General features: G+C 36.1%; 2 protein-coding genes and 1 long non-coding RNA gene across 3 annotated transcripts; 2 read left to right on the top strand and 1 right to left on the bottom strand.

Moving 5' to 3' along the window:
• Positions 1 to 685: 685 nt before the first annotated feature.
• Positions 686 to 3,567, bottom strand: LOC113713885 (pentatricopeptide repeat-containing protein At3g12770-like). The gene has a single exon (XM_027237691.2). The coding sequence runs from the start codon at positions 2,972 to 2,974 to the stop codon at positions 944 to 946; it is 2,031 nt and encodes a 676-aa protein (XP_027093492.1). The 5' UTR covers positions 2,975 to 3,567; the 3' UTR covers positions 686 to 943.
• Positions 3,568 to 16,739: 13,172 nt separating this feature from the next.
• Positions 16,740 to 18,030, top strand: LOC113697568 (uncharacterized). The gene is made up of 2 exons (XR_011817787.1): positions 16,740 to 17,703; positions 17,791 to 18,030. It is a non-coding gene; the product is annotated as an uncharacterized lncRNA (long non-coding RNA).
• A 5,907-nt stretch (positions 18,031 to 23,937) lies between these two features.
• On the top strand, positions 23,938 to 26,531 carry LOC113697530 (uncharacterized). Its single transcript, XM_027217195.2, has one exon. The coding sequence runs from the start codon at positions 24,574 to 24,576 to the stop codon at positions 26,233 to 26,235; it is 1,662 nt and encodes a 553-aa protein (XP_027072996.1). The 5' UTR covers positions 23,938 to 24,573; the 3' UTR covers positions 26,236 to 26,531.
• The last annotated feature ends 184 nt before the right edge of the window (positions 26,532 to 26,715 follow it).

The following is a 26,715-nucleotide window of genomic DNA, read 5'->3' as shown; positions in this document are numbered from 1 at the left end:
ATTTAATAAAAAAAAATGAAAACAAAAGCATCATTTCCATACAGGATTTCTTTTTTGTCATCAACGAGAATTGTACAATTTGAACCATTAAAACCCTTCCTCTACTTATTTGATGGTTTCAACTTTCAAACAAACAAAACTGAGGACTGGTCGAATCGAAGGAATGTGCTTAGAACAAATCATAGGACTGAAGTATTTACGAAGAACACAGGGATGAGTTTAAACCAATCAAGAAACTTTATTCCTAAAACTATTACTAGGATATATTAGGATCGAGTTCTTTGTCATATTTTATTTTCAGTTTTCTTATCCCGAAAGACCCAGATCAGTCTCAAGGCTGCAACTTATAAATTCCACCCCATTCTTTTTTTACTTATCTTTTCACTTGATCTTGCGACGTATGCACCATACTTATTTATCTTTCCCTTGATCTTGCAATGTGCAACCTGCGGAAGAGTCATCTTTATGTATTTTAACAGCAGCCTTATTGGTGAGACTCAGTCGTTAGGGGTTTTTGTTCGTATAATCATCAGAACTCCTTAAAAATCTGACGCACAACTTCAGAAGTTTCTCTGTTCTTTGTCTAGATATATAGTCGTTCAAGTTTCTTGTGTTTTTCTTTTGATCTCTACGTTGCAAAATATCAAATTTATCCTAAGAACTTAATTAGACCAGTACACAAATGGAAAAAAAATGGACTTTATAACCTCCAGTCATCTATTTGTTTACAGATAAAAATTAAATTATGTACTCTTTTCAGGTGAAGCATCTTTGGAGCTGTGATCTGGTTTGCGTCAATCAATTAGACTTTGCCTGGTAAACTGTCTAATTTGAGTATGGTCTAAGTCCTTTAGGACCATCAATGCCTTAGCTCATGACCATTTAGGTGCATTCTGACCCTCAAGGATCCTAAACTACAAGAGTTGTAAAATCCGTCAACGAATCACCAACAGTCCATACAAGAACAACATCCATCCTTGAAATGATGAAAGCAACCTGGATCTCTTAATACAATTTCAACCCCCGCTTCTTTTGAAATAGCCTTGACAAAACTATGGCAATTTTGACAGACGCGCCCATTTTTATTCACGCGAATTGTTTGCCCTGCTACTCTATTGATAAGACCAAATGAGACAGCCAAGAGTTCACTATGTCCAATGGGATCACATTCTCTTTCTCCGTACACATCATGGAGACTAAAATCTGCACTCTGAAATCCTTCTGCTTTTACCCTCTTCTGTAAATTCTGTAGTTCAGAGTACACACTTTCTGATCGTGGGTGAGATGCATCCCCTGTCCTGAAGACATGAATCTTGTTTTTGAACTCAATCCAACTATACGCTTTTCTAGGCCTCAAATCCATATCCTTAATTGTCTCAGTATATTTATCTGCCATGTCCCAATTTTTGTGATGTGTGTACCAGTTCGATAACAGAACATAATTCTCTGCATTAAGAGGCTCCAAGTCACAAAGCTGCTCAATAACTGCTTTTCCTCTAATGGGGTTCCGCTGTACCCTGCACCCATCAAGTAATGCTCTTAACACTTCCCCTTGCCTTGAGATTTTCCTCTCCTCAATAAACGCCTTCACATCATCAAAGAGACCAGCACGGGCTAGAAGTGCAACGATCAAGGCACAATGTGCAACCTTAGGCGATCTAATGCAGTTAAAGTAATACCGACCTTCTTCAACCATGCGGGCAGAGTAACAAGCATAGAGGACTGCAGCCAAAGTCATCTGATCTGCTTCTAGTCTTGAGTTCTCCACCATTTCGTGATACAAATCCATCCCAACCTTTCCTTGTCCATGTAAACTATGACCCAAGATCATAATGGTCCATGAAATAACATCCCGGTCTTTCATTGCAGCAAATACTCTTGAAGCATACTCAATGGACCCTGATTTGACGTACATGTCCATCAGAGCATTCAGGACAGTTACGTTCATGTCAATCCCATTCCTTATCAGATGGCCATGAATTTCCTTACCATTCTTATTTGCAGCCACTCGAGCACAACCTGGAAGAACACTAGAAATTGCAAAGGCATCAGCTTTTATCCCATCACCAATCATTAACCGAAACAACTTGAGGCCCTCATTGAACCCTCCCTTTTTCACATACCCATTAATCATCGCAGTCCAAGAAATGGCATCTTTGCACCTCAGCCCATCAAACACTGCCCGCGCATCTCTGATACTACCACATTCAATGTACATTTTCACTAGAGCATTCCCTACCAAAATATCGATATCCAACCCAAAATCCTTAGCAATCTGATGAATACGCCTCCCATCACGCAACGATTTCAACATCCCACAAGCAGTAATAACAGTAACCAGTGCAACAGCATCAACAATTTTACCACCATGATCTATCATTTCGTTAAACAAGTCAATCGCCAGTTCAGGCTTATTCCTTTTCACATACATGCCAGCCAGCAAAGTCCACGCTACAGCATTATTTCTGTCGAAATTGGCAGTCTTAAAATACCATTTTGCAGCGTGGACGCCCTCCAGCTGACCATACAAATCAACTATGGCCGATGTGACATATGCATCAGAAACGAACCCAAACTTTATAACATGGCAATGAAGCTGTTTGCCCAATGACAAGTTACCTAAAAGCCGCGAAGCTGCAAGAACCCGAGGCAGAGTATGGCGGTCAGGCCCGACGCCAAGCAAAAGCATTCGCTGGTAAGTGGAAGTGACTTGTCTTGGGTCCCCATTCGTTAAATGAGTCTGGATAACGTTGTTCCATGCGAAAGTATCCCACAGAGGAATTTCATCAAACAGTTTGTGGGTCTGAGTTTTGGTAAGCTTAGAACAAGCAACTGAGCTGCATTTGCAGCGACTGACATGCGTTTCGTTTGGAATGATGGGAAAAAGCTGGTTTAGGGGTGGATTCGCAGGTGATGTTGAGGAGAAGAGATAGTTTGTTCGGGTTGATGTTGATGGAAATGCGATCACATCCATTATTGAATGTTATCTCAGCTGCAGGACTCAAATTTTGTGGGTTACATGTGTAAAGTGAAGTCCCTTTGGGACATCCGATAAAATTGGAACGATTCAAATTGCATAAGGTTATCTGAATACAAAGGCTCGGTCGATGCATCTTATGTGGCTTAGCAAATTGTCCGGTTACGGGATGTTATAACTTGTAACTGCCTAGAAGGGTTTGCTTGGCATCAAGCCAAGTGCAACCCATTACTATTAGTTTTTTTTTTTTTTTTTTTTTCCGGCTTGAGATATCTCAACCTTTCGGCCAAACTAATCCTCTGAAATTGTGTAGAATCTTATTCTAAAAATACACAATGAGATAACATACGAGAGTCGATCCTGTGACCTGCTAGTAAAGATTAGACTACGAAATCAGTCAGACTACCCGCAAGAAGTCATTACTATTAGTTTCTTACTAGTGTTACATGTAAAATTTAGAAATAAATAAATCTTTACATGAATTTTCTACCCTTGTTTCATTAATTTCATCGGTATCTTGGTTATTATGCGGTATAGCTATGGCTGATTATATTGGCAACATATTTTTAAGGTAGCTGGAGAGAAAATCGGTGTTTGCTATATAAGAAGAAACTAGTAGTCGAGTGATATGAGTGGTACGGGATTAACAGAGTAGAACGTGTGATTGTTAGATTGAGGTTGTTAGTTTGTCATGATCAATGGAGCAGTTATAGTAGATGTATTAATCACAACCCAATCATGTTGAGCTGTCCAAATCCACCCATTATTAATAAGTGAATTTAGCTATGCAATGAATTTTGAATGAGTTTAAATGAATATCTAATTAGACCCATTTAATTGATGGATAGTAGCAGGTTGATTTGGCTCATTTATTTATATCTACTAGGGAGGGATAGCCCGCGCGACGCGCGGGAATTTGGTGCTTGTGATTCAAGATAATTAATAATTATTGTTTAATATTTTGTAGTATCGGAACTAAAGTATAATGATTTTATCATGTAATTTTAATAGAAAAATCACAAGTTACATAGTGAGTCAATAAAAATAATGTGCAATAAGACATTCTTATCGTTATACTATTTAAGAATCCGTTGTGATCAAAGGCTATGTTTGAATTTCAACTGCAAAGATAAGGGTAGTTTGAAAATGTAAGAATGTTTGAAATGCAATTGAACAGTATCCAAAGGTCTCTTCTAAAACTTATCTAAGATGATAAAACATTTTAAAGTATCAATTGGACCCTTCATCTCTCAAATCTATATATGTTCGTGAAAGATCCCTCAAGCAATGTTTCTGATTTCTCCCTCGACTTAATCTCAACCTGAATTATCAAGTCAAGTTTATCCATCAATCACTTTGCGTCCAATCTAATCTAAAATAATTTTATTTTTTACTAACTATTTATATAATTTGGTGCGTATAATACGATTTAATCACATGTTTCTTACAGAGATAATAATGCCCAAAAATGATAGATAGATAAAAAACTTAAGTGGTCTTTTTCAAAGTTTTGTAGAAACTATTCAGATTTGGTGTTTTTGGCTAGGGGCATTTTTTGTAATCTTATAAATAAGTTCAAATATGCATAAATTATTAAAGATCTGAATTGAAACTATCTTAATTATAAAAAATTGGTGCAAATAATATTTTCTAAATTTGAAATTGTAGAAAATGGTAAGTAAAATCAGAAGAAATTCCTCATATGAATGTTTGAAGTGCAATTGAAAAGTATCCAAATGTCTCTTCTTATCCAAGATGATAAAACATTTTAAAGTATCAATTGGACCTTTCATCTCTCGAATCTATATCTGTTCGTGAAATATCTTTCAAGCAATGTTTCTGATTTCTCCCTCGACTTAAGCTCAATCTAAATTATCAAGTCAAGTTTATCCATCAATTACTTTGCGTCCAATCTAATTTAAAATAATTTTATTTTTTACTAACTATTTATATAATTTGGTGGGTATGATACGACTTAATTACATGTTTCTTACAGAGATAATAATGCCCAAAAATGATAGATAGATAAGAAACTTAAGTGATCTTTTTCAAAGTTTTATAGAAACTATTCAGATTTGGTATTTTTGGCTAGGGTCATTTCTTTATAATCTCATAAATAAGTTCAAATCTGCATAATTGTTAAAGATCTGAATTGAAACTATCTTGATTATAAAAAATTGGTGCAAATAATATTTTCTAAATTTGAAATTATAGAAAATGGTAAGTAAAATCATAAGAAATTCCTCATATGAATTCGAATTGCAAACTATAGGTAGAAACTGCTTAATGATATTTTCCATTGTTTACTTGTATAAGTATTCAATATTACATCTCTACTTAATTGACTCGTTTGAACTATGGATAATAGTTGCTTCAATCAAATCAAGAAACATTATTTATCATTGTACAACATACAATTATGAGTAAATGAATTAATACAATGCAATCAAAATGGTGCTGTACCTAAAGCATTTAAACTCATCAAGTTCCACTACAAATTCTTTTACATAGCATAAAAAAGCAAATTTTTTGTATTTGAAACTATATAAACAATATAATACAAGAACGAGGTCATAACATGGAAAGCAAATAGAGTGCAAATGACATCTTAGTACTATGTAGCATGATTAATTTTCTTTTTTAGTTTCAATGAAGTACAAAATTCTAAGTTAATAAATTTTACAATCATAAAATTTCCAATTAAAATAAACACAAGTTGAATTCCAAATCATATTACATGAAAAAATAACTACTTGAACCATAACTATTGGAATGTAGTCAACAGATCCCTGAAGTCAAGAATAATAGGAGAAAGTTCATGAGAAATAAGGTTATTTGACTTAAATAAAGATATAATACCTTGGGTGAGGAGGAGAAGATGATAAAATTACTTTTCTGATTATTTTAGAAAGTGACAACATTATCTCAAATTGTACTTTGACCAGAGACAGAATCTCTGGAATCTACTAAGAAAAACAATACAATTAGTCAGTTTTTGGAATTAGAAGTATCAAAAGGCAAACTATATGAAATTCTTGAATAAATCAATCATCATGAAAAAAAAAAACTACAATCGAAGAAGACAAACCCAAATAACTCATCTCAATTTAAAGGAAAAACTATGCATTCCACGAAATATTTAATAGCCATAATAAAATCAAAGAGGTGAAATCGAAAAAGAAGAAAGGGTATCAGCTAAACATGAGGACATAAATATGATAATAATTGTTCAAATAATAATTAAGTTAATTAATTGTAATTAAAATCCAATTATGTAAACATCCAATTAATTCCTTAACGGATGAGAAAGGTTTCAGGAAATTGGAAGGCTTAAATGTTAGTATAATAAATGATTAAAAGGACTTTTATGTAATTCTATCAAAATACAAGTTTTATTCAGTTGTACTTGATACTCAACTTGGCACCAAACATTGTAACATACCAAACCTGCCCCTAACCTTAAATGTCTGAAAGGTTATATAAGTAATTATAGTGAAATTAAAGTTATAATGACTTGTACTCAATGTTCCAATTACTCTTTAAACACTCTCACATTCCCAAAATAGCCTCACCCCTGCGGTTGAAATCTAGTCCTAAACTCGTTCTTATATAGTATAAGGATTTAGAAATAATTATACATTTAAACTTAATTTTCAGTGGGTATTAAGCAAATAAGTTTGAATTTTCAGTGGGTATTAAGCAAATAAGTTTGAATTAAGCAAATAAGTATCAATAAAATGACCCAATCATGACTCGCTGAAACCCATATGACTCACCTATTTTGACATCTTTAACTTTTATAACAAGGGTATATTTGAAAGTACATAAAAAAGTAATAAGGAAATGTAAAATGGGTACAGTAACTTTATTATTATAGGGATAACTACTCTAAATCAATTATAATTAGGAAAACAACACTACAAGAAGTATATGAAAATTTGTAAATTATATCATCAAAAGTTCATTAATATAAATCTTGGCTTCTTCTATCAACCAAAAGAGAAAAAGAAGAAAAAACCTGCAACTTGTGATGTTTCGAACAGAGTAAGCATGATAATATTCAATGACAGCATAACACTAAGCATTTAGTTTAAGAGCTTAAAACCATTAAAAATGTAAACGACTATATGTAAATTAAATTAACTGAACAATAATTTTTCTTTTTCTTTTCTTTGGACCTTCAATTGGTTATCAATTATGTTTCGAATGAAATAGATATTTTACAAAATTGTCTGAATTATTCAATAAAATTATCAATGTAGATGAACATAAATATAAATATATTAAAACTTTATTAGCAAAATATTTGATTTAATATGAATGAAAGATGAGAAAAAAAATTAAAAAACGTGAAGTTTTTTGAAAAATCCATATGAATATCTTTTTGTTAATAACCTCCACTTGTTAATTTAATCATAATTCCTAACAATAATTGGTTGAAGTCTACATCGAAAGTTATGTAGCAATTTGTGGAATAGTGAAATTATCCCAAATAATATTTCGCTTGTGTGGCGACCCCACTTCCCCCTAAGGCGAACCAAAGGATTGGCGGGCCGTCTGTCCAACTCTCACCAGGACTCACGCAAGCATTTAACCCAAATCCTTTCGAAGAATAACCTAATCTATTACAAAACAATTCTCCCGAAGAAAGCCGTCACTACAACCACATTAACTTCAGAGATAGTAGTAATTTAACGTAGCCAATCGACGGCTTCTAAAAATCTCACGCGTTACGAACTGCGCAATAGAATCGTACCGTCCTGACTAAGTAAAAATTCATACAACAAAATACAACAATCAAGCCAAGCATCCAAATTAAGTTTTACACATTTTCCAGCTTCAAGTGACAATCCAAAATAAAAAGTACATTATCCAAATTAACGCATTACAGCCCACAAATGTAGTCATAGTATTCATATACATTCCAAAAGGAAAACATGAGCAAGTTTCAAAACTTTCAACTTCCAGAACCTGTTAAGGAAAACAAATAAACGTGGGGTGAGCTAAATCTCAGTGGTGCCCCAAAACATGCATCTAAATAAACAAATAGCAAGAATCAATATTGACTAAGGTAAACAAGTAGGAAAGCGGATAACAACACAAGGTAGGATACAGGGGCTCTCAGGAGCCATTTTCCTCGCTTGATCACCATTCATCGTAGTTGACCCTCCGTCAACTCTCACTACTTATAGTCCATGTAGATCCTCTCATTTTTACTCCTAACCCGTCACCGTACGTACCCCTGTCCCGGGCCCGGACACCAACTAAGGAAGCAGTATACTCGAGATATACCCTTAGAAAATTTGGAGCAGTATACTTGAGTATACTCTCAGGAAATTAGTCGAGGGATTCACCCAACGACGTTATTGCAGTTGGATTCAGGAGTCGAGGATTCACCCAACGACGCAACTACATTTAGATTCGATGATTCACGAGAAAAATTGTTTCACGTAAGTCACCATTTGAACGGCTAGTGCGATAAAGTACACACTGCTCACTTCGATGGATCAAAAACCATTTTTTTGCTAATATCACATATCAAGTCAAGAAAGCACTTAAATCAGGTAGGAATAGAACAAGCAGGGACACTCACCAAGAGTGAAGTTACTGATCAAGCTGGGAATCAAAATCTGCGTCCTCGCTAAATCCTAAAATACCAAATTTTAACTATAAGTGGGCTATACTAGTTCTAGGATTACATAGGAAAAATTATTCGTAGTATAGCTAGTTTATTTTCTTGGAATAATTCAACAAACCATGTAGTATTAAAACTAGTAAAATACTTAGTAAAATTTCTTTAATATTACTTTTCTTGCAAAAGTGTTACTAAAACTAATTTTTTTACGTGAAATAATGTTTCTTGCTGAACAAGTTTTCTGAACGTTTAGTTAAAATCGCTAAAATCTCGTATTTTGGAAATTTCCTCTAGAAAACTAGCAAGGAACAGGTCTTAAAGAAAGGAAAGGAAATGAAACAAGACTTAGGGTTTTAAAAGCTAGAAAAATTATTTTCTATAACTATCAAGGCTAGTTTAAGCTAAAGAAAAATTGTCGGTTGGCAAAATTTAAGGCAAAATACTAATTACTGAATTTTATCGTTTGATACTAGCGGAAAATTTTTTTTTTTGATTAACTTGATCAAAATTGCTCTAGTTCACAGGGTCGAAACGATTTTCACAATTTCGATCCCATTTCGAAATCCCATTATGGTTCAAATTTGCCAGCAAATCAAAATCACATTTTAATAGTTAGGGATTCGTCAATCATTAGCCTTGGGTTTTCAATAGATTCACTTCTGATCAAAATTGAATAAATGACCAAGGTTTCGTCAATCATTAGCTCTTGGTTTTGGCAAGTTCATATCACCTCACAGTTGAAGCAAAATAAATATAAAGTCTTCAAGTAATTCTAGCAATTAATTTCATCACACTTTGACACTTGTATAAAATCATTCAAATGGCCAAGGGTTTCATCAATCATTAGCCCTGAGCATCCAGCAATCCAAGTGTTTCACATCCGTGTATCTTATAAAACTTTAAAACAACATATTCCAGGTATTTCCAACCATTATGTTTCAAAGAAATTTTCAAAACCAAGCTAAAATTCCAACTCAACCTTCGGCTATCGTAAAGAAAAATTCCAGCATTTATATTCCAACATTCTTGGTTCAGTCTTCCAATATATTGAATATTTCATCGCTAAGCAACTTACACAGTTTAAAATACACATCTCCCACGCATTTCTAAACCATTACATTCCAAGGAAGAAATAAAATAAAATTCCAGAACCCATTAAAATTTCCAAAAACAACTGAAAATTCCTGCTCAAACCTCTCGGCTATCAAGACTTTTCCAGCACTTCGAGGTTTATAAATCCAACTTTTCCTTGGCTAAAACATGGTTTTAGGTTCTCAAATTTGCCATGCATCAACTTATCTAACCAATTAACATTTCCAGTTCAGAATTGAGTTCAAACAACAGTCATAAACCTCAAAATTTGCCAGTTCAAAGCTTGCGGCAGTTCACAAAGTTTTCCAGCAATTAGATGTTCTTAATCCAGTTTTTTCCTCGGCTAAATCAAAGTGTTAAGGCTCCAATTCAACATGCCATCACTTAACTAGTTAATTAACATATCTAGCTCAGTAATTAAATTCGATTAACAACAAAAGTCATCCAAAATTTCCAGAAATCTTCCAACAAGCCTCGGATGATCATATATGTAGCATATTTCTATTTCATTTTATTTTTCTAATTTAAACCCATTAATTAACTACATGCAGAGCTTAGTTATATTGTAATTAACTAGTTAATCACAGTTAGAGGCTCAAAACAGCAAAATTATACCAAATGAAGCTGCATTATTCAAGTCAAGCTCTCGGCAGTCTCAAATTCTTACGCATAACAGATTTTTCTTTCCTAAACTACTCATCCGGCTGTCTAAACTCAACATGCAAGGTTATATCTAGCTTAAACCTCTTGTTTTTGGTTGGTTAAACACATAATTAAGCTAAGATTGTCACAGGGAAGGAAAAATAAAGCTGCATCTTCAACTCAGCTTCTCGGCAGAAACATTTACTTCCAAAACAGATTTTTCTAAACTTTGATTTCATCATCTGACTGCACAAACAACACATGCATGCCCCTAGATGGCTCAATCTACCTCTGATCAACCCAAATAGTCCAGAAAATTACCTCAGAACAACTCAGCTCACGCACAAGAAACCTGAAAAAATTTCTGTTCTCCATCTCAGCTCTCGGCTCGCTCGTGACTGGAGATTGGTTTGGATTTCAGTGGCCGCGACTAGTGGAGATTGAAGCTGGATTGCAGCTGGTTGATGATGCAGAAATGGATGGAGTTCCCACGGTATCTCTCCCTCTCTTCCTCCTAGCTCGCGGGCAGAAATGGAAGATGTTGCAGCTCGCGGATTGCAGTTCTCAAGGTTTTTTTTTTTTTTGCTCTCGGATGAAGCTGTTTCCTCACTCTCTCTGTCAATACTCACGATGAAGGTGGAGTGCGGTGGTGGTCTGTGATACAGAAATGAAGAGGAAGAAAGATGGGTGCCTCGGTTTTGAGAAGGAGGTTGAGTGTTTAGATGGTAGAAAATTCTATTGGCCGGATGGTGCGGTGCTTATGATGCTGTCCGAGGGATTGTTTGGTTTTGCATGGAAATGTTGTGGTTGTATGGGGCATTTTAGTATTTTCACTTTCTTCCTAACCTCTACTTAAATTCTCAATTCTAACTTAATTCCAAAAATCATCCCCAAGTGTGATTTGAACGCCTAATTATATACCAATCTTGCAGGACTTCAACTATCGTAATGAAAACTAAAAACTTTAACATTTTATGCTAAGGCGATAAAATTATTCTAACTCCAAAGGTATTAATTTAGTCAAGCAAAACCAAGAAATTTCATAACTTAGAAAAATTATATTATTTCTCACATAAAATTGTTTTTACGTACTTATTTGTAAACAAGTAAAAGTAATGTTAGAAATTATTAAGGAATAAAAGAAATGCAAATGAAATATGCACTGGCTTATATATATTTTCAGGGTTCTCACATCCTCCCCTCCTTACAAAGAATTTTGTTCTCAAAATTCACACTTTCTAAGGAAATATATTAGGGTACTTTTTCTGCATTTCTTCTTCTAATTCCCAAGTTGCTTCCTCAAGTCCATGATTTCTCCATAGAATCTTCACCAGAGGAATTTTCTTATTTCTCAACTCCTTTACTTTTCTTTCCAAAATCTTGACTGGTCCTTCTTCATACGTTAATGTCTCATCCACCTCAATTCCCTCCAGTGGCAACACATGACTTGGGTCGGAATAATATTTCTTAAGCATGGAAACGTAAAATACATCGTGAACCTTAGCCATGCTTGCAGGTAACTTCAGCTGATATGCTATATTTCCAACTCGCTTCAAAATTTCAAAAGGTCCGATATACCTTGGCTTTAGCTTCTTACCTTTCTTAGACACTACTCCGCCAAGGGTTTAATTCTTAAGAAGATCTTGTCTCCTACTTCGAATTCCAAATCTTTCCTCCTTGTGTCGGCGTAGCTCTTTTGTCTACTCTGAGCGGTTTGAAGCTTTTCTCTAATTAGTTTCACTTTCTCCTGGGCTTCTTCTATCCAAGGTATCGCTGTTGGATCTACAATCTTTTTCTCTCCTATTTCATCCCAATGAATCGGAGAACTACACCTTCTCCCATACAAAGTTTCATAAGGTGCCATTTGAATCGAAGCCTGATAACTGTTATTATATGCGAATTCTACTAAGGCCATATATTGAATCCATTTACCTCCAAAATCCAATATACACGATCTCAGCAGATCCTCCAAAGTTTGAATTGTCCTTTCCGACTGCCCGTCGGTTTGGGAATGGTACGCAGTACTAAATTTCAACTTGGTCCCCAACGATTTTTGAAATTTCTGCCAGAAACGAGAAACAAACCTTGGATCTCGATCAGATACGATACTTACAGGGATACCATGTAATCTTAGGATCTCTTTTGTGTACAACTTGACCAGTTTTTCAAAGAAAAACTCATGCTTACGGGTAGGAAATGTGCAGATTTAGTGAGTCGGTCAACTATTACCCAAATTGCATCAAACCCTTTTTGACTTCTAGACAATCCCGTTACAAAATCCATTGTTATATGTTCCCATTTCCATTCAGGGATTTCTAACGGTTGCAATAAACTAGAGGGTTTCTGATGCTCAGCTTTTACTTGTTAGCAGATTAGACATTTCTGTACAAACTCTGCCACGTCCTTTTTCAATCCGTCCCACCAGTATAACCCTTTTACATCATGATACATCTTGTTTACTCTTGGGTAGATAGTATACCTCGATCGATGTGATTTTTCTAAAATTTCCTTCCTAAGTTTTTCGTCTGCCGGAACTACAATTCGATCTCGAAACCTCAACACGCCTTCAGACCCTAACTTAAAATCTAGGTTTTCCCCTTTTTGCACTTTCTCCAAATTCTTCTGAATCATAGGGTCCGTTTTCTGGGCCTCCTTAATATGCTCTAGTACTGGTGATTTCAAAGACAAATTTCCAAATAATATCTTTAGTTTCTCCAAGCGAGGGTTTCACCCACTTACTTCTTCTAACATGTCCCATTCTTTAACCATTAACCCTACTACTTGGGCCTTCCTACTTAGAGCGTCAGCTACCACGTTAGCTTTTCCTGGGTGGTAGTTAATCGAACAGTCATAATCTTCCAAAAATTCTACCCATCGCCTTTGTCTCAAATTCAGTTTCTTTTGGGAGAACAAGTACTTGAGGCTCTTATGGTCCGTATAAACCTCAAAAGTCACGCCATACAAGTAATGTCTCCATTTCTTTAAGGTGAAAATCACTGCTGCTAACTCTAGGTCATGAGTTGGGTAGTTTTGTTCGTGAGGCTTCAGTCTCCTGGAAGCGTAGGCAACCACTTTACCATTTTGCATTAAAACACATCCTAGACCTTCTCCAGAAGCATCGGAGTACACGGCATAACCTTCTCCTCCGTCAGGTAACACCAAAACAGGAGCGGATGTTAAACGCTTCTTTCATTCCTGAAAACTTAACTCGCACTTCGGAGTCCAAATGAACCTATTCCCTTTCTTGGTTAGCTCGGTCATGGGTCCAGCAATTTTCGAAAAATCCTTAATAAATCGCCTATAATAACCTGCTAATCCCAAGAAACTTCTAACTTCAGTTGGGGTTTCTGGCTGTTTCCAATTCATAACGGCCTCAACTTTTGCCGGATCCACGGCAATTCCCTCCTTAGAAACTTTATGCCCTAGAAAAGATATTTCCTCCAATCAAAATTCGCACTTACTGAACTTGGCATATAACTTATGCTCTCTTAGAATCTGCAAAACTATCTCCAAGTGCTTAACATGTTCCTCTCGTGTCTTAGAGTATATCAAGATATCATCGATGAACACTACTACAAACTGATCCAGGTACTTCTTAAAGACTCTCTGCATAAGATCCATGAATGCCGCTAGTGCATTAGTTAATCCAAAAGGCATGACTGCGAACTCAAAGTATCCATATCTTGTGCTAAAAGCAGTTTTGGGTATATCCTCCTTCTTAATCTTCAACTGATAATACCCTTGCCTCAAATCCAGTTTAGAGAAAACTACTGACCCTTGTAGTTGGTCGAACAAACTATCTATCAACGGTAGAGGGTATTTATTCTTAATTGTAACCTCATTTAACCCTCGGTAATCAATACAAAGTTTCAAATTCCCGTCCTTCTTCTTGACAAATAGAACGGGTGCTCCCCAGGGTGAGACACTCTCTTTCACAAAACCTTTTTCCAACAAATCCTGCAGTAGAATTTTCAACTTCTTTAGCTCGACAGGAGCTATTCGTTACGGAGTCTTAGAAATCGGAGCCGTTCCTGGCACCAAATCAATTTTGAACTCCACTTCTCTCTCTAGCGGTAAAATCTTTAGTTCTTCGGGAAAACATCCGGAAATTCTCGCACCACTGGTACCTCTTCTAACTTCACTTGATCGCTGGGAGCATTAATCAAGAAGGCTAAGAAACCTTGCGCTCCTTTAGACAAAATTTTCCTCGCCCGTATTCCTGAAATCATAGCAGAGGATGCTAACCTACCTTTAACATCTAACCTCAGGGTTGTTTCTCCAGGTATACAGAATTCTACCACTTTCGCTCGGCAATCAAGCTTAGCATGATACTGGCCTAGGAAATCCATTCCTATGATAACATCGTACCCTTTTATGTCCAGACTTATTAGATCCACCAGCATTTTACGCTCTCCAATCCAGAATTCACAATTCTTATAGGCTAAGTTAGTGATTATCTTCTTATTACCCATTGGTGTCCTAACTTCAAGGTCAAAGGGTAATCTAACGGGTTTCACGTCAATTCCGGACATAAATGTTGGATTCACAAATGAATGAGTTGCACCGGGGTCAATTAACACTTTAGCTAATCGATGAAAAATGGGGAGAGTACCTTCCACGACTTCCGAGGAATCAAGTACAGGTTGGTCATCTATAGCATACACTCTGACAGGAACAGTTGGCCGGCTCCCTCCAGAAGTGTTTGGTCTAACGTTCGGATTAGTCCCTTCCTGCACTTTTGGACATCCAGAAATCTGGTGCTCATTACTTCCGCACCTCAAGCACTTTCCTTGCTTCTTCCAGCGACCGTCTATAGTATGGCCAGGTTTCTTACAATAGGCACAAGTCACCTGAGAAATTATTGCTCGACCTCCTTGCGAGATATTCCTAAGTTGTCCCCTTCCATTCGATCCTCCTCTAGCTCCATTATTTTTTTCCCTGCATTCCTTGTCCCGGTTCCTCTTGCTGGTGCGCCTCGTGGTGCTCCAGGACTAGTCATTCCGCTGGTTCCTCGGCCCACTTTGGCCGGTGGAGCATTTCCATACGTCGGCTCTCGACTACTACTAGGAGCAAATCTTTTCTTGACCTGAAAAGATTTCACTTGGGCTCTAGCTATTTCAACTCTCTGGACTCTCTCTACGGCATCTGCAAAAGTGTCTATCTTCACGGCAGCTAAACCTTCCTGTATTTCCACATTCAGTCCTTGCACAAACCTTCTGACATGCCTAAGCTCTGTAGCTATCAATTTCTGAGCAAAACGGGATAATTTTGTGAACTGGACTTCATATTCGGCGACACTCAGCGCCCCTTGCTTATATTTTATGAAGTCATCCTCTTTTTTCTCTTGAATGAAAGGTGGAAGAAATTTGGCATTGAACTCCCTTGTGAAGTTCGCCTAAGTTCTTGGAGTATGATTCCTGTCCCAGTTACCCCTCACCAGGTTCCACCAGGAGCGAGCGGCTCCCTCAAACTGGAATGCGGCAAAAGTCACTTGTCGCTCTTCTGTATAGTTTAAAACTGCGAAGATGTCGGAGATTCTCTCCCACCATTCCTTAGCTACCTCCGGTTCGGGTCCTCCGTAGAATTTAGGAGGTCCAAACTTCAGAAACCTCTCCAGTGCCCGATCCTCGGAATCGGCTGGGCCTCCTTGGCGGTGCACTGGTCCAAAGGCTTGGTGTTCAGTCAAACGCTCTAAGACGTCAGTGATACGGTTAATTGCGGTGGCCACTCGATCTCCGGCCACACCCTCTTACCCTTGGTCTTGGTTGACCTCGGGTTCTCTATCACCACCCGCTTCCGGGTGTTGTCTAGTGGGTCTCCCACGGCTCCTTCCTATCACTTGGCGATCCATTGCCTAATTACGCCCATTACGGAAGGATAAGACAATTGGGCGAAGATGTTATTTATTTATGATTAGTATTATTCTTTTTGTGATTAAAATCATTATGAAATGGAGGAAAAGGAAAATAAAACATTTAAAATATATTTCTACGGAAAAGTCATACAAATAACGGGTTGGGACATTCCCAAAAGTAAGACACATAAGCTAGCAAAAATACATACAGATAATCCCTTAAACAAAAATTAGGGATATGGTGCCTCGAAAGCAAGTCATCCACCTAAACAAAATTTGATGACTCAACAAATGTCCCACTATCCTAACCCTGCATATCTAATATAATTAAGTCGATCCTAGCCTAACCCTCAGCAGGGCTATCAGGTGCAACGTCCTCAGCCGGATCCTCCTCCGGTTCCTCCTCCGGATCTTTCTCTGCGCCTGCCTGCTCGTTACCCTGAAGGTAACTAGTGGCTTCGTCCATTAGCATATCGGCATCAGCCCTGATGCCGGCACTCCTATCACGGAGAAATGTGAGACGATTACTGATCACTTGTTGTTGGCAATGATTACATGACTATGGATAGAGGCTTGGACCACTTGCACTATTGGCAATGATTACATGGCTACTGAATAGGGTAGATTGCAAGTACCTTGTATTCTGCTTGAATGAGGAAATAAATAGTCAACCTTTCCATTCTGAAATACATGGTGCAGTTTTTTGTCGGTGCATTGCTTTCAAGATATGGACCTATTAGTTTCATCCACAGGTTGTTGTCTTGCCCTTTCCTATTCAAAACTCTGATTACTTCTCTTTGTTTAATGTTCCTGTCAAATGCTTCGCTTGGGGTCATACCTGGTTGTGATGCAAATTTCGATAGGCATTTATACTACTCTGATCAGAGATGTTTTCATCTTTAATTTTTGTATTTATTTATTTTTTTTGTTTTATTATGTAAATTGGATTAACTGATTGTGAGCAGAGAATGTCTGGTGCTTTAATGGTCCCACAATTAGGATTTAGAATTGGACCTAGAGATGGTACAGGACAAGTGTATTATGCGAAGCAGTTAGTAGGTAGCAAGCGTGTTCATTTTGGTTTTGGCTCCCGAGCAAGAATTTGCTTGAATAATGTGTGTTATGGAAGTTAATAACTGAGTGTAGTGGTCTAGATGTTGAAAATGAAGAAATGTCAGACATGTAACTCCTTGGCATATATTGTTGATTGGACGTGTTTATTTGATTACCATACAGAAACAGATTAATGTCTTAACAACTTGGCTGAATCTTTTCTTTTTGAACAGGTTAAAGTGCTTACCATCTGCGAATCGAGAAACAAGGATAAACTGGATGGTAATCCTAAGATGATTTTGCTTCTTTTGTTTTTTTTTATTTCAAATTTTTTGTTTGAGTTACCATGTTTGGTCCCTTCAAATTTACTGTGCAATGCTCTGTCAATGGGTTCAAGAAGTGGACTAAGACATGCGAGAGGCACACAAACTACACTGAAGATCAGCTTTTGTAAGTGGTTCCTTATGCTTTTCACACATTAATGAATTTTATTGCTAGCTATGATGATCTAATGATCCCAACAAACTTTGTGCACAGGTGGAACCAGCTGAAGATTGATGGGGTGTTCGTGGCTATGATTGAAGGGTCTAATTTCATTGGAAAGTTTGGCAGCTACTGCAAGTTCTTTCTACTTGTTAGGGAAGAGAATCTTTTAGTTTGTGCACATGAGGATCTTTTAGTTTGTCCACAAGAGAATCTTTCAAGTTTGTACTTGTTAGGAATTTGCTATGTTAGTACTTGTTACTGACTTTTAGTTCAATAAATTATATTTGAGCATTGATTTTTGCTTTTAGATTACTATATGCATTCTGTTCTTTGGGATAATTTTACAAGTCCTTTGGGTTTCTGATTGACGGAATGTATAGCAGGGAGCACTACCTGCAGGTTGCTTCTATATCAAAAAAAAGAAAAAAAAATCCTGACAATTAAAAGTGTCAGCATAGAATTTGATATTGTAATGTTGTACTATAGCTATCCTGACACTTTCGATTATCAAGAAAAGGAATTTTCGTTGGCAGATGAGATGTTATAACAACACAGTTTTCCTGACACATTTGAATATTACATACCTATCCCTACATTGGAAGGGACGACACTCGTCCTAGGTGTGAGGAAAAGTAAAGTGTCAGGTTAAATTATCTATACTGACACCTTTAAATACCGTTAAAGGGCATTTTTGTTGTAGTGCTAGCGGGAACCACAGAGGTAATTGATTGGTAATATTGAAGTTAGTCATTGTTTCTTAATTATTTCTTTTCTATAATATCTACCTATCGTTGTCTAATTGTCCATTTATAGCACTCATATAAGGGATAACTATATGCAGAATCCATCCACAAGTAAGCCAGTGAAGAAGGTACTTTTGGTGTTCCTATGTATTCCAGTTAGCCCGGGCAATAGCAGATTGATATTTACCTCACCAAGGAATTTTGACGTCTGGATAGATCGTATTGTTCCGCACTGGATATTTCATGTGAACCAAAATCTAATTATAGATTCAGATTTATCTCTTCTCCATGTGGAGGTACTCCCTGGAACCTTTCCTCTTCTCTTTTCTACAACAGGGGTCCTTGTGCGTGTCCAAATCTTCAGTCATGGTAATTTGAACATCAGAATGTCAAGGTTGCAACTCTATATTGAAACTAGTTTTGTATCCATTCGTTGAATGGGAATTGTCTAAAAATAATAAATTATTCAGTGTAGTTTATAAAAATATTTGCATAAAATACAAACTTATTGTATAATCTATTATAACTTTTCTTAAATACATTTTTACTCAAAAAAAGTCTTATAATGTAAATTTAAACATCTAATTCAGTGATTAATAATTCAAAAAAAAAAAATTCGACAGTATGATGACATTCAAAAACTTGAAAATAGGGAAGATCAAATCTTGGTTGATCTTCTGTAAACAAAAGAATGGCCAACCCGTTACCAAAACATCAATTTTGGTACTTAATATAAATGGCTTAAAAGTTAATGTGAAAAGAAAAGAAACTGAATGAAATATTAATAAAAGATAAGAATTCAGAATCAATCAAGTCATAGGAACACAGCAACCTTCTAAATCTGTTCATGGCTAATAGAAACCAAAACGAAAACATAAGATGTATTTTGCTATTAAGTCAAAAACATAAAAAATCTAAATAGTCTGATATATATTGCATGACGTGAACTGCTGTATGACAATGAACTTGATGCCTTGCCATTTATGTAATCAGTGACACCTTCTTGTTCTTTAGAAGCTTTCTACCAAAATCTAAAAAAAAAAAAAAAAACATTGAAAACTGCACAAAATTTTTTTAACCCCAGAAACCTAGAAAATAAAAAAAAATTTAATACGTTGTTGAAGATAATTAATAAATTGTCAAAGGCAATTAAAAAATCGTGTGAAAACACATAGTTTAAAAGGCCACTTTTAAATCACTAACCAAAAAAGCAATATGTGTTCTACTTGAATTAAAGAGTGAATCCATAAATTGAAATAACAAATTAATTACAAAAACCTTGCCAGAAATAAAAAACAAACTGTAACTTTTGAAGACTTAGAAAATTCAAATTCAATGACCTAACTATGAAGAAGGTGTAGGAAATTACAGACCACATACAGCGAACATAAACAAAGTCCAACTGCGGTCCTTGCATTGAAGAAAAAAAAAACTTTCCAAAAAAATTGTGGAAAAGTGTAAACATCTGCACTGCTTGATAAAGTGATGAGTAATAGATCAAGAACCATTTATATGAGTAAAAATGTAGAGCATCTTCAATAGCGATAATCTGATAAAGATAATCTAATATTTGAATTGATATTTCGAACTTTTGAGTTGAAAATGAAAGAGAGTTAAAAACATAATTCAAAATTATTTATACTAATCCCCAGGAAATTTAGGCTTGACGATTAGGGTTAAGGAAAAAAAAGGTGAGAGAATGGAAGAGAATTATGGAAGGATTATCTAGAATTGTAAAGTCAAGAGAAAAAAGAGGGATAGAATAGCGTAGGTTATTAGGGGATTAACTCATAAAGCGCGTTGCACCTACTTGTTATGTCGATAAACCACGTAGGAAAGAGATAAAGTAAAAGGATAAGGATGAGAATACGAATTTATATATATATATATATATATATATATATATATATATATATATATATATATATATGATTTTCAATTCTCCAAAGAAAATCTAGAGCATAAGGGCCATTATGATGAAATGAGAACGTGCATGGTGGCAAATACATATGAGTTGTGTATTCTGGAGTACATGATTACTAGAATATTACGTTTTAGCCATATTGGAAGATTTTGGAGGCTGCATAGCACTATCAGAAGCTTTTAGGACCAATGATCCTACTTTTGACACATTATGCTGAACAGTCTTAACAATTATGCCGGACAATATTAACAACTAAAGGAACTCAGTCTCTAGAAAATTACCTTTGTGTTCAATGTGAACTTTTAAATGCACACCAACTTAACCAGTTTAAGCACCAAAAACAAAAAATTAAATTATCATTTTGGTGTTAGCGTATTCAAAGAACTGTAATTAAGAGATGATAGCCACACACAAATTTTGATCAAGCAACTGTAGTGTGATACTGCATAATATTCACTTGGTGTTTTTTTTTTTCAAGCATGAGGCTGCAAGGCCAGAACTGCAGGACTTGAACGGTGACAATAAATTGGATGGCCACAAACATTATCCTTTGCATTGACACAAATAAAACATATCCAGAATTGAAAAGAAAAGGAAAATATGATAGAGTTCATAGCTAGGGTTTCTGTGCAGACCATCCACCATTTAAGGTTTCCTTAGCTTGGGTATCATGACCTCTACCATATTTCTATCTGGAAACATGTCAAACTTTGTAAATCTTCACGAAAAGTAGTAGCCTGATTTACTAATTATTTTGTTCATTATATTCTTTAGGAGCGGAAATTAAAGGAATTTGGGTCCTTAAACTGGCATAAAGCTTACTTTGTTCCTACAAAGGCAGATGCCCTTGTGGTGGGCTTCAGAAGGTGGTTAAACAAGTATAGCAACGGTGAAATTGACTGGGGAACAAAGTACACTGGAGCTCTCCCACCCACTCCACCAAGGGAGCAGCTTATGGACAGGTACATCACTTCCATTTTGAGTGAAATATTGGCCTTTGCTTCTTTTTATTTGTGTTGATAGAAACAGTAGAGATGATCACTCTTCCATACAGAAACTTCAAAATAAGTTTCTGTAACCCCAACGTTCCATGTCATGCTACATGCAAAATACAAGAAGCTTATATAGGTAAAAAGCTCTAACAAATTCTTAAATTTCAACTTTATTTCATTCCTAATCCAGTCTTTGATCTGTTCCCCCCCCCCCCCCCCCCCCCCCCAAAAAAAAAAAAAAAAAAAAAAAAAACCGCTGTACTGTCTCTCTGGAGGACCAAAGTTTGGCAGCTAGGATGGTTGTAAGACAGAAAGAAACTATATGTTGAAAGGAACTATGGAGCCAATCCTAAGACCAATTGGTCAGGAATCAAGAATGCTTTCGATTGCTTGGTTGAAAGACCAAGTGTTCTTTCTTTCTTTATTTACTAGATAACATACATGTTCTTATCTTCAGAATACGTGACGTACAATAGACTTAAAAAAGTTAACGCGACAGGGCATATTTTTCATGATTACATGTTGGCCTATTCCTTCAGGTACTGGAGTCACACAGTCAGCTGCAGGAGTTGCAATCTAGCATATAAAGGGCTCAATGCACTAGAGATTGTGTTGCAAGTATTCTCTCTTGCTTCAATTGGAATTGTTGCTGCTGCAAGACAGGGTGCACTATCCGCAGCAGCAACAAGCACTCTGGTCTCAGTGGCTATTATCAGCTTTTTGGTTTCCAAGTGGTTATCCCACTTTGTTTACAAAAACTTCCATTTTCATGACTATGATCACGCATCGCGCTGAGATACATGTGTCAGCCACTTAACCAGAGTTTTAGATGAAACAGATGACAGGAAAAATATTCATCAGTGTCTTTGTACGTGTATCACTAAGAAGCAGTTAAAAAATGTGGGAAAATGCAGAAAGTTATGTATGCACTCTTTTATACTATATGTTAAAAACCAAAAACAATTTACTTTAAAACTCTGGGAGACTAAAAATGTATAAGTTACAAATGCTATAAGTTACAATTTACTTTAAAATGCCATAAGTTACTAAAAGGTGTATTTTATACTACTATAAGTTACAATTTACTTTAAAATTATGGGACCATTTCTACATGTTTTCCTAAAATGGGAAAGAAGCCGCTAATAAGTTCTAACAATACTGAGACAAAAGCATAGTCATAAATTAAATTAAATGCCCAATTCACATTAAAGTGCAATGGAAAGATTGAAAAATATTCACCACCTATTGTTCCTGGTCATTTCATCATGTTACTTAAAATTATGGGATAATTGCATAAACCTCCTTTGAGGTTTTTTACACTAGCATTCACCTTCTCTATGATTTTTGCACTAACCTCCCCTAGGAGAAAATTGGACCTATTACTAACAATAAATTGTATAATTTTACTTTTATACCCTAACTAATTGCAGAAACTTAATGAAAGGATTTTAGAAAAGAAATTTTATTTTTTGTCAACAAATTGAGTGACTAATTAAACTAAATTAATTGTGAGTTTTAGCATTATTAGCCATTGTAAGCAAACCTAAGGAATGGTGCCAATTGAGGGAAGAAAACGACGTAAATGTTTCTATATTATGCTCTTTAAACCAATCAATTTAAGTCTAATTTTATACAACTGCATAGAGGAAGGCCAGTAAGCAATTCTAGAACTTTTACTAAAGTAAGTATAAAGAGAACTTGCACAAATATATCTGCTCAAGTCATTTCTATTTCAAAACCTCCTCTAGTTCAGCCTACTACTACTTCTCAAGTTGCTACATCTCTTTCCATTAATACAGTTATAACATTATAATTTGGAAATATCAGCAGCAGCAGCAGTTTTAATACGTGGTTCTAATGCACTTACTGCAATTTTCATTTACTAAAAACGACTTCATCTTATTAGTATGCACTTCTAATTACTTGTAACTAGACTTATCTCATGCTCAATAACTTTTAGTGATGCTTAAGTATGTTGTTAATTAGCTAATTATTCAGCGATATATATATTTTTTATATATGATTGGTGCTGACAACATAAGCAGGTGTGTTACTCCTAGAAATAGCTATTCATATTACTAATAGAGAGTTTTAAAAGTAATATGTATTCTTTATAAACTTTGCTGCAAGAATTTGGATATATAATCATTTAACTAGCTGCGTAGTATCCACCGTTGCTTCATGTATTGTTGGTAAATTTTATTCAATTGCACTTAGACCCCTTGAATTTTGTTAATTCTTAATAGTTTTTCATATTTTGTCATTCCTCTATTAATATAACTTGGAAAGCAGCATGAAAGGCAAATCTGGTATAAATTTCTCATCTCACTCCTTAAAAAAAATTTTTAATGGTAACTTTTCTGTTATGGACTGAATTTGCAACACAAACCTTAAGTTTAAGGGTGGTAAGTGCTATTTTCTAAACTATAAGGGAGGTGAGTGCTAATATCAGAAATCTCAGGGGAGGTTTCTGCAATTATCCCTAAAATTATATCATAAGAGGGCGCCCACAAAAATGTTTGTCTAGTTTTGACACCTGTGCCTGACAGTTCTACACTTTTCCTACTAGTTACTTATACTCTTTACTGAAGGAAAGGTCCCACTGCCATAAAACCTTTTTGAAGTATTCTCCAGGTTAGATCAGAGAAGGTTATTGTTAATTTAATTTTCAAGATCCTATCTTCTCACCAACGATTCTGGAAGTTTAGTTCCTGATTAGTGCTAATCACACCTCAATCTAGCTTCCTCTGTTTTCCTTCACATCTCGTCCTCTCTCAGTGCCCATCACAGAGCTCGCTCTCAACTTCAAGATCCCAATCCTTTCCTTCATGTTACTCAAATCTCCAAAAAAAAGAGCTTGAAATATCAGATTAACAGAAAACCTTGCCGTTTCTCCCTCACTTCCTCAGTTCCTGCATTCTGCAAAATTATTCATCTTGTTGCTCACTATAATTGTCAAGATTCATTACTTGTTAATTCAGTGTCTGCAGTAAGAATCATTCTCAGATCAGAGGTTAGTTAAGCTAATTATTTAATTTTTTCCGTAGCCTCTTTCCTCTGTTTTTGCAGACCCTTTGTCTATTTTCTGTCAAGATCTAGTCTTTTGTTGAATTTTGCTGCCTTTTTTGATTTATGACTTCAATTTGATTCATTTTGGAAAAAGGGTTTTGCTCCAATGAAGGAATTAAACTCAGCAAGTGACCCAATTGGGCAAAACCTAATAAAATTCATAAGCAATGTGTGTTTTTCAGTTTTTGTATTCTCAGTTCTCATAGTTACCGTAATTGCAATAACATACCAGCCCCCTGATCCATGGGAGTCCTCCAGAGCCCTCACTAAGGTTTTTACACAAGTTGAAAACGCCACTTTTAAAACTGATACTTCTGTACTTAAAACTGGTGAGGATATTGCTGAGTCTCCAAGATTAGCTCCTGCGGGGGCAAGTTTATCTATTACTGATGATGTGATTGAGAGAACTGAAGCGGATCTTAAAAATGTGAGCTTGAAATCTGGTTGTGAAGATACAGGTGTCATAAATTGCTCAGATCCTAGGGTGTTGATAACTATAGAGAGGTTCAACTTGAGGGCCTTTAGGTCCCTTGCATTTTTAGATTATCAACATCCTGTTAACGGTTCGGCGCCTAATGAGTGTGATGTAGCGTGGAGGTTTAGAAATAAGAAGGAGAAATCTTGGAGGAAGTATAGGGATTTCAGAAGGTTTACCATTGGGTTCAAGGATGATTGCAGTTATAAGGTGATCCATGCAGGGCGTTGGCACTCAGGTTTGAATGCCCGCCGTCCTAGGATTCGAACAAATGCCACTAGAAATGGTCCGAGAAACAAAACTGCTCCTGTTGTTAGAGATGATGAAATAAATGATACGCTTCCGGTGTTAGGATCAGATTTGGCATTTAGAAATGGGAGATACCTGTATTATTCACATGGTGGGGATTATTGTAAAGGAATGAATCATTACCTATGGAGCTTTTTGTGCGCTTTAGGTGAGGCTCAGTATCTGAATAGGACATTTGTGATGGATTTGAGTATTTGTTTGTCCTCCTCTTACACTCAGAGTCATAGGGATGAGGAGGGAAAAGATTTTAGGTTCTACTTTGATTTTGAGCATTTGAAGGAGACGGCATCAGTTGTGGATGAGGAGGAGTTCCATAAAGATTGGAAGAGATGGGATAAAACACATAAAAAGAAAATCCCTGTGAGAAAGGTTGCAGATTATAAAGTTACACCAATGCAGTTGAAAAAAGATAAGAGCACTATTATATTGCGGCAATTTGATGCTCCTGAGCCGGACAACTACTGGTATCGGGTCTGTGAAGGTCCAGCAGCTAAATACATCCAGAGGCCCTGGCATGCACTTTGGAAATCAAAGAGACTAATGAATATAGTTACGGCAATTAGTGGGAGCATGGACTGGGACTATGATGCTGTTCATGTTATTCGAGGAGAGAAGGCACAGAATAAGGAACTATGGCCTCATCTTGATGCTGACACATCTCCGGAGGCGCTTGTTCAAAAACTGCAAACACCAGTTATGCCTTGGAGGCATTTGTATGTTGCTACTAATGAACCATTTTACAGTTACTTTGATAAGCTGAGATCTCATTACAAGGTTCATTTGCTTGATGACTACAAGGAAATGTGGGGAAATACCAGTGAATGGTACAATGACACAAGGCTTTTGAATGGTGGGCGCCCAGTTGAGTTTGATGGATATATGAGAGTTGAGGTGGACACTGAAGTCCTTTACAGGGCAAAGACAAGGGTTGAAACGTTCTATAACTTGACAAAAGATTGCAAGGATGGAATTAATACTTGCTGAACCAGTTGGAAATCTCTGCCATCGCAGAATCCTGAACAGGTTGGATAGAATCTTTATTTTTTTCTAGACTTCAGCTCAAAACATCTTTTGCCTGTATCACCTTTTGTATTTTGTCTTGAAAGAGTATACTGAGTTTATTTCAGGGTGCTGTTGATTCTACTCATTCATGGTACATTATTGTATTGATTGACCGTCACTTGGTCTTATCATGTATCTGTATGATAGATAGGTTTATTTCACAGCTGTCATTCTCGTGTAATCTGCTTCAATCCACAACTCGTTTTTTGTTTGCTTTACTAGTCTCATAATCTAACATTGGCTGTATCTAATGATGAACTGTGTGGTTAGTCAAATATGTCTTAAATAGTTGGTAGTTGCTTATATTTTTCTTGGACTTTTTGCAAATCCTTGGGGTTTTAGAAAATTGGTCCTAATAGCATAGATCCTGAATGGAAGATAATTTCTTTTATTGACAGTTCT

This window comes from Coffea arabica, chromosome 7c (assembly GCF_036785885.1).
Source record: "Coffea arabica cultivar ET-39 chromosome 7c, Coffea Arabica ET-39 HiFi, whole genome shotgun sequence".
Taxonomy (NCBI): Eukaryota; Viridiplantae; Streptophyta; class Magnoliopsida; order Gentianales; family Rubiaceae; genus Coffea; species Coffea arabica.
Note: the sequence above shows the minus strand (reverse complement) of the source record. Positions and strands in the feature narration are given on the sequence as shown.

Coding starts and splice junctions, on each gene's coding strand:
- LOC113713885 (XM_027237691.2), bottom strand. CDS start 2,974: ATGGATGTGATCGCATTTCCATCAACATCAACCCGAACAAACTATCTC.
- LOC113697530 (XM_027217195.2), top strand. CDS start 24,574: ATGAAGGAATTAAACTCAGCAAGTGACCCAATTGGGCAAAACCTAATA.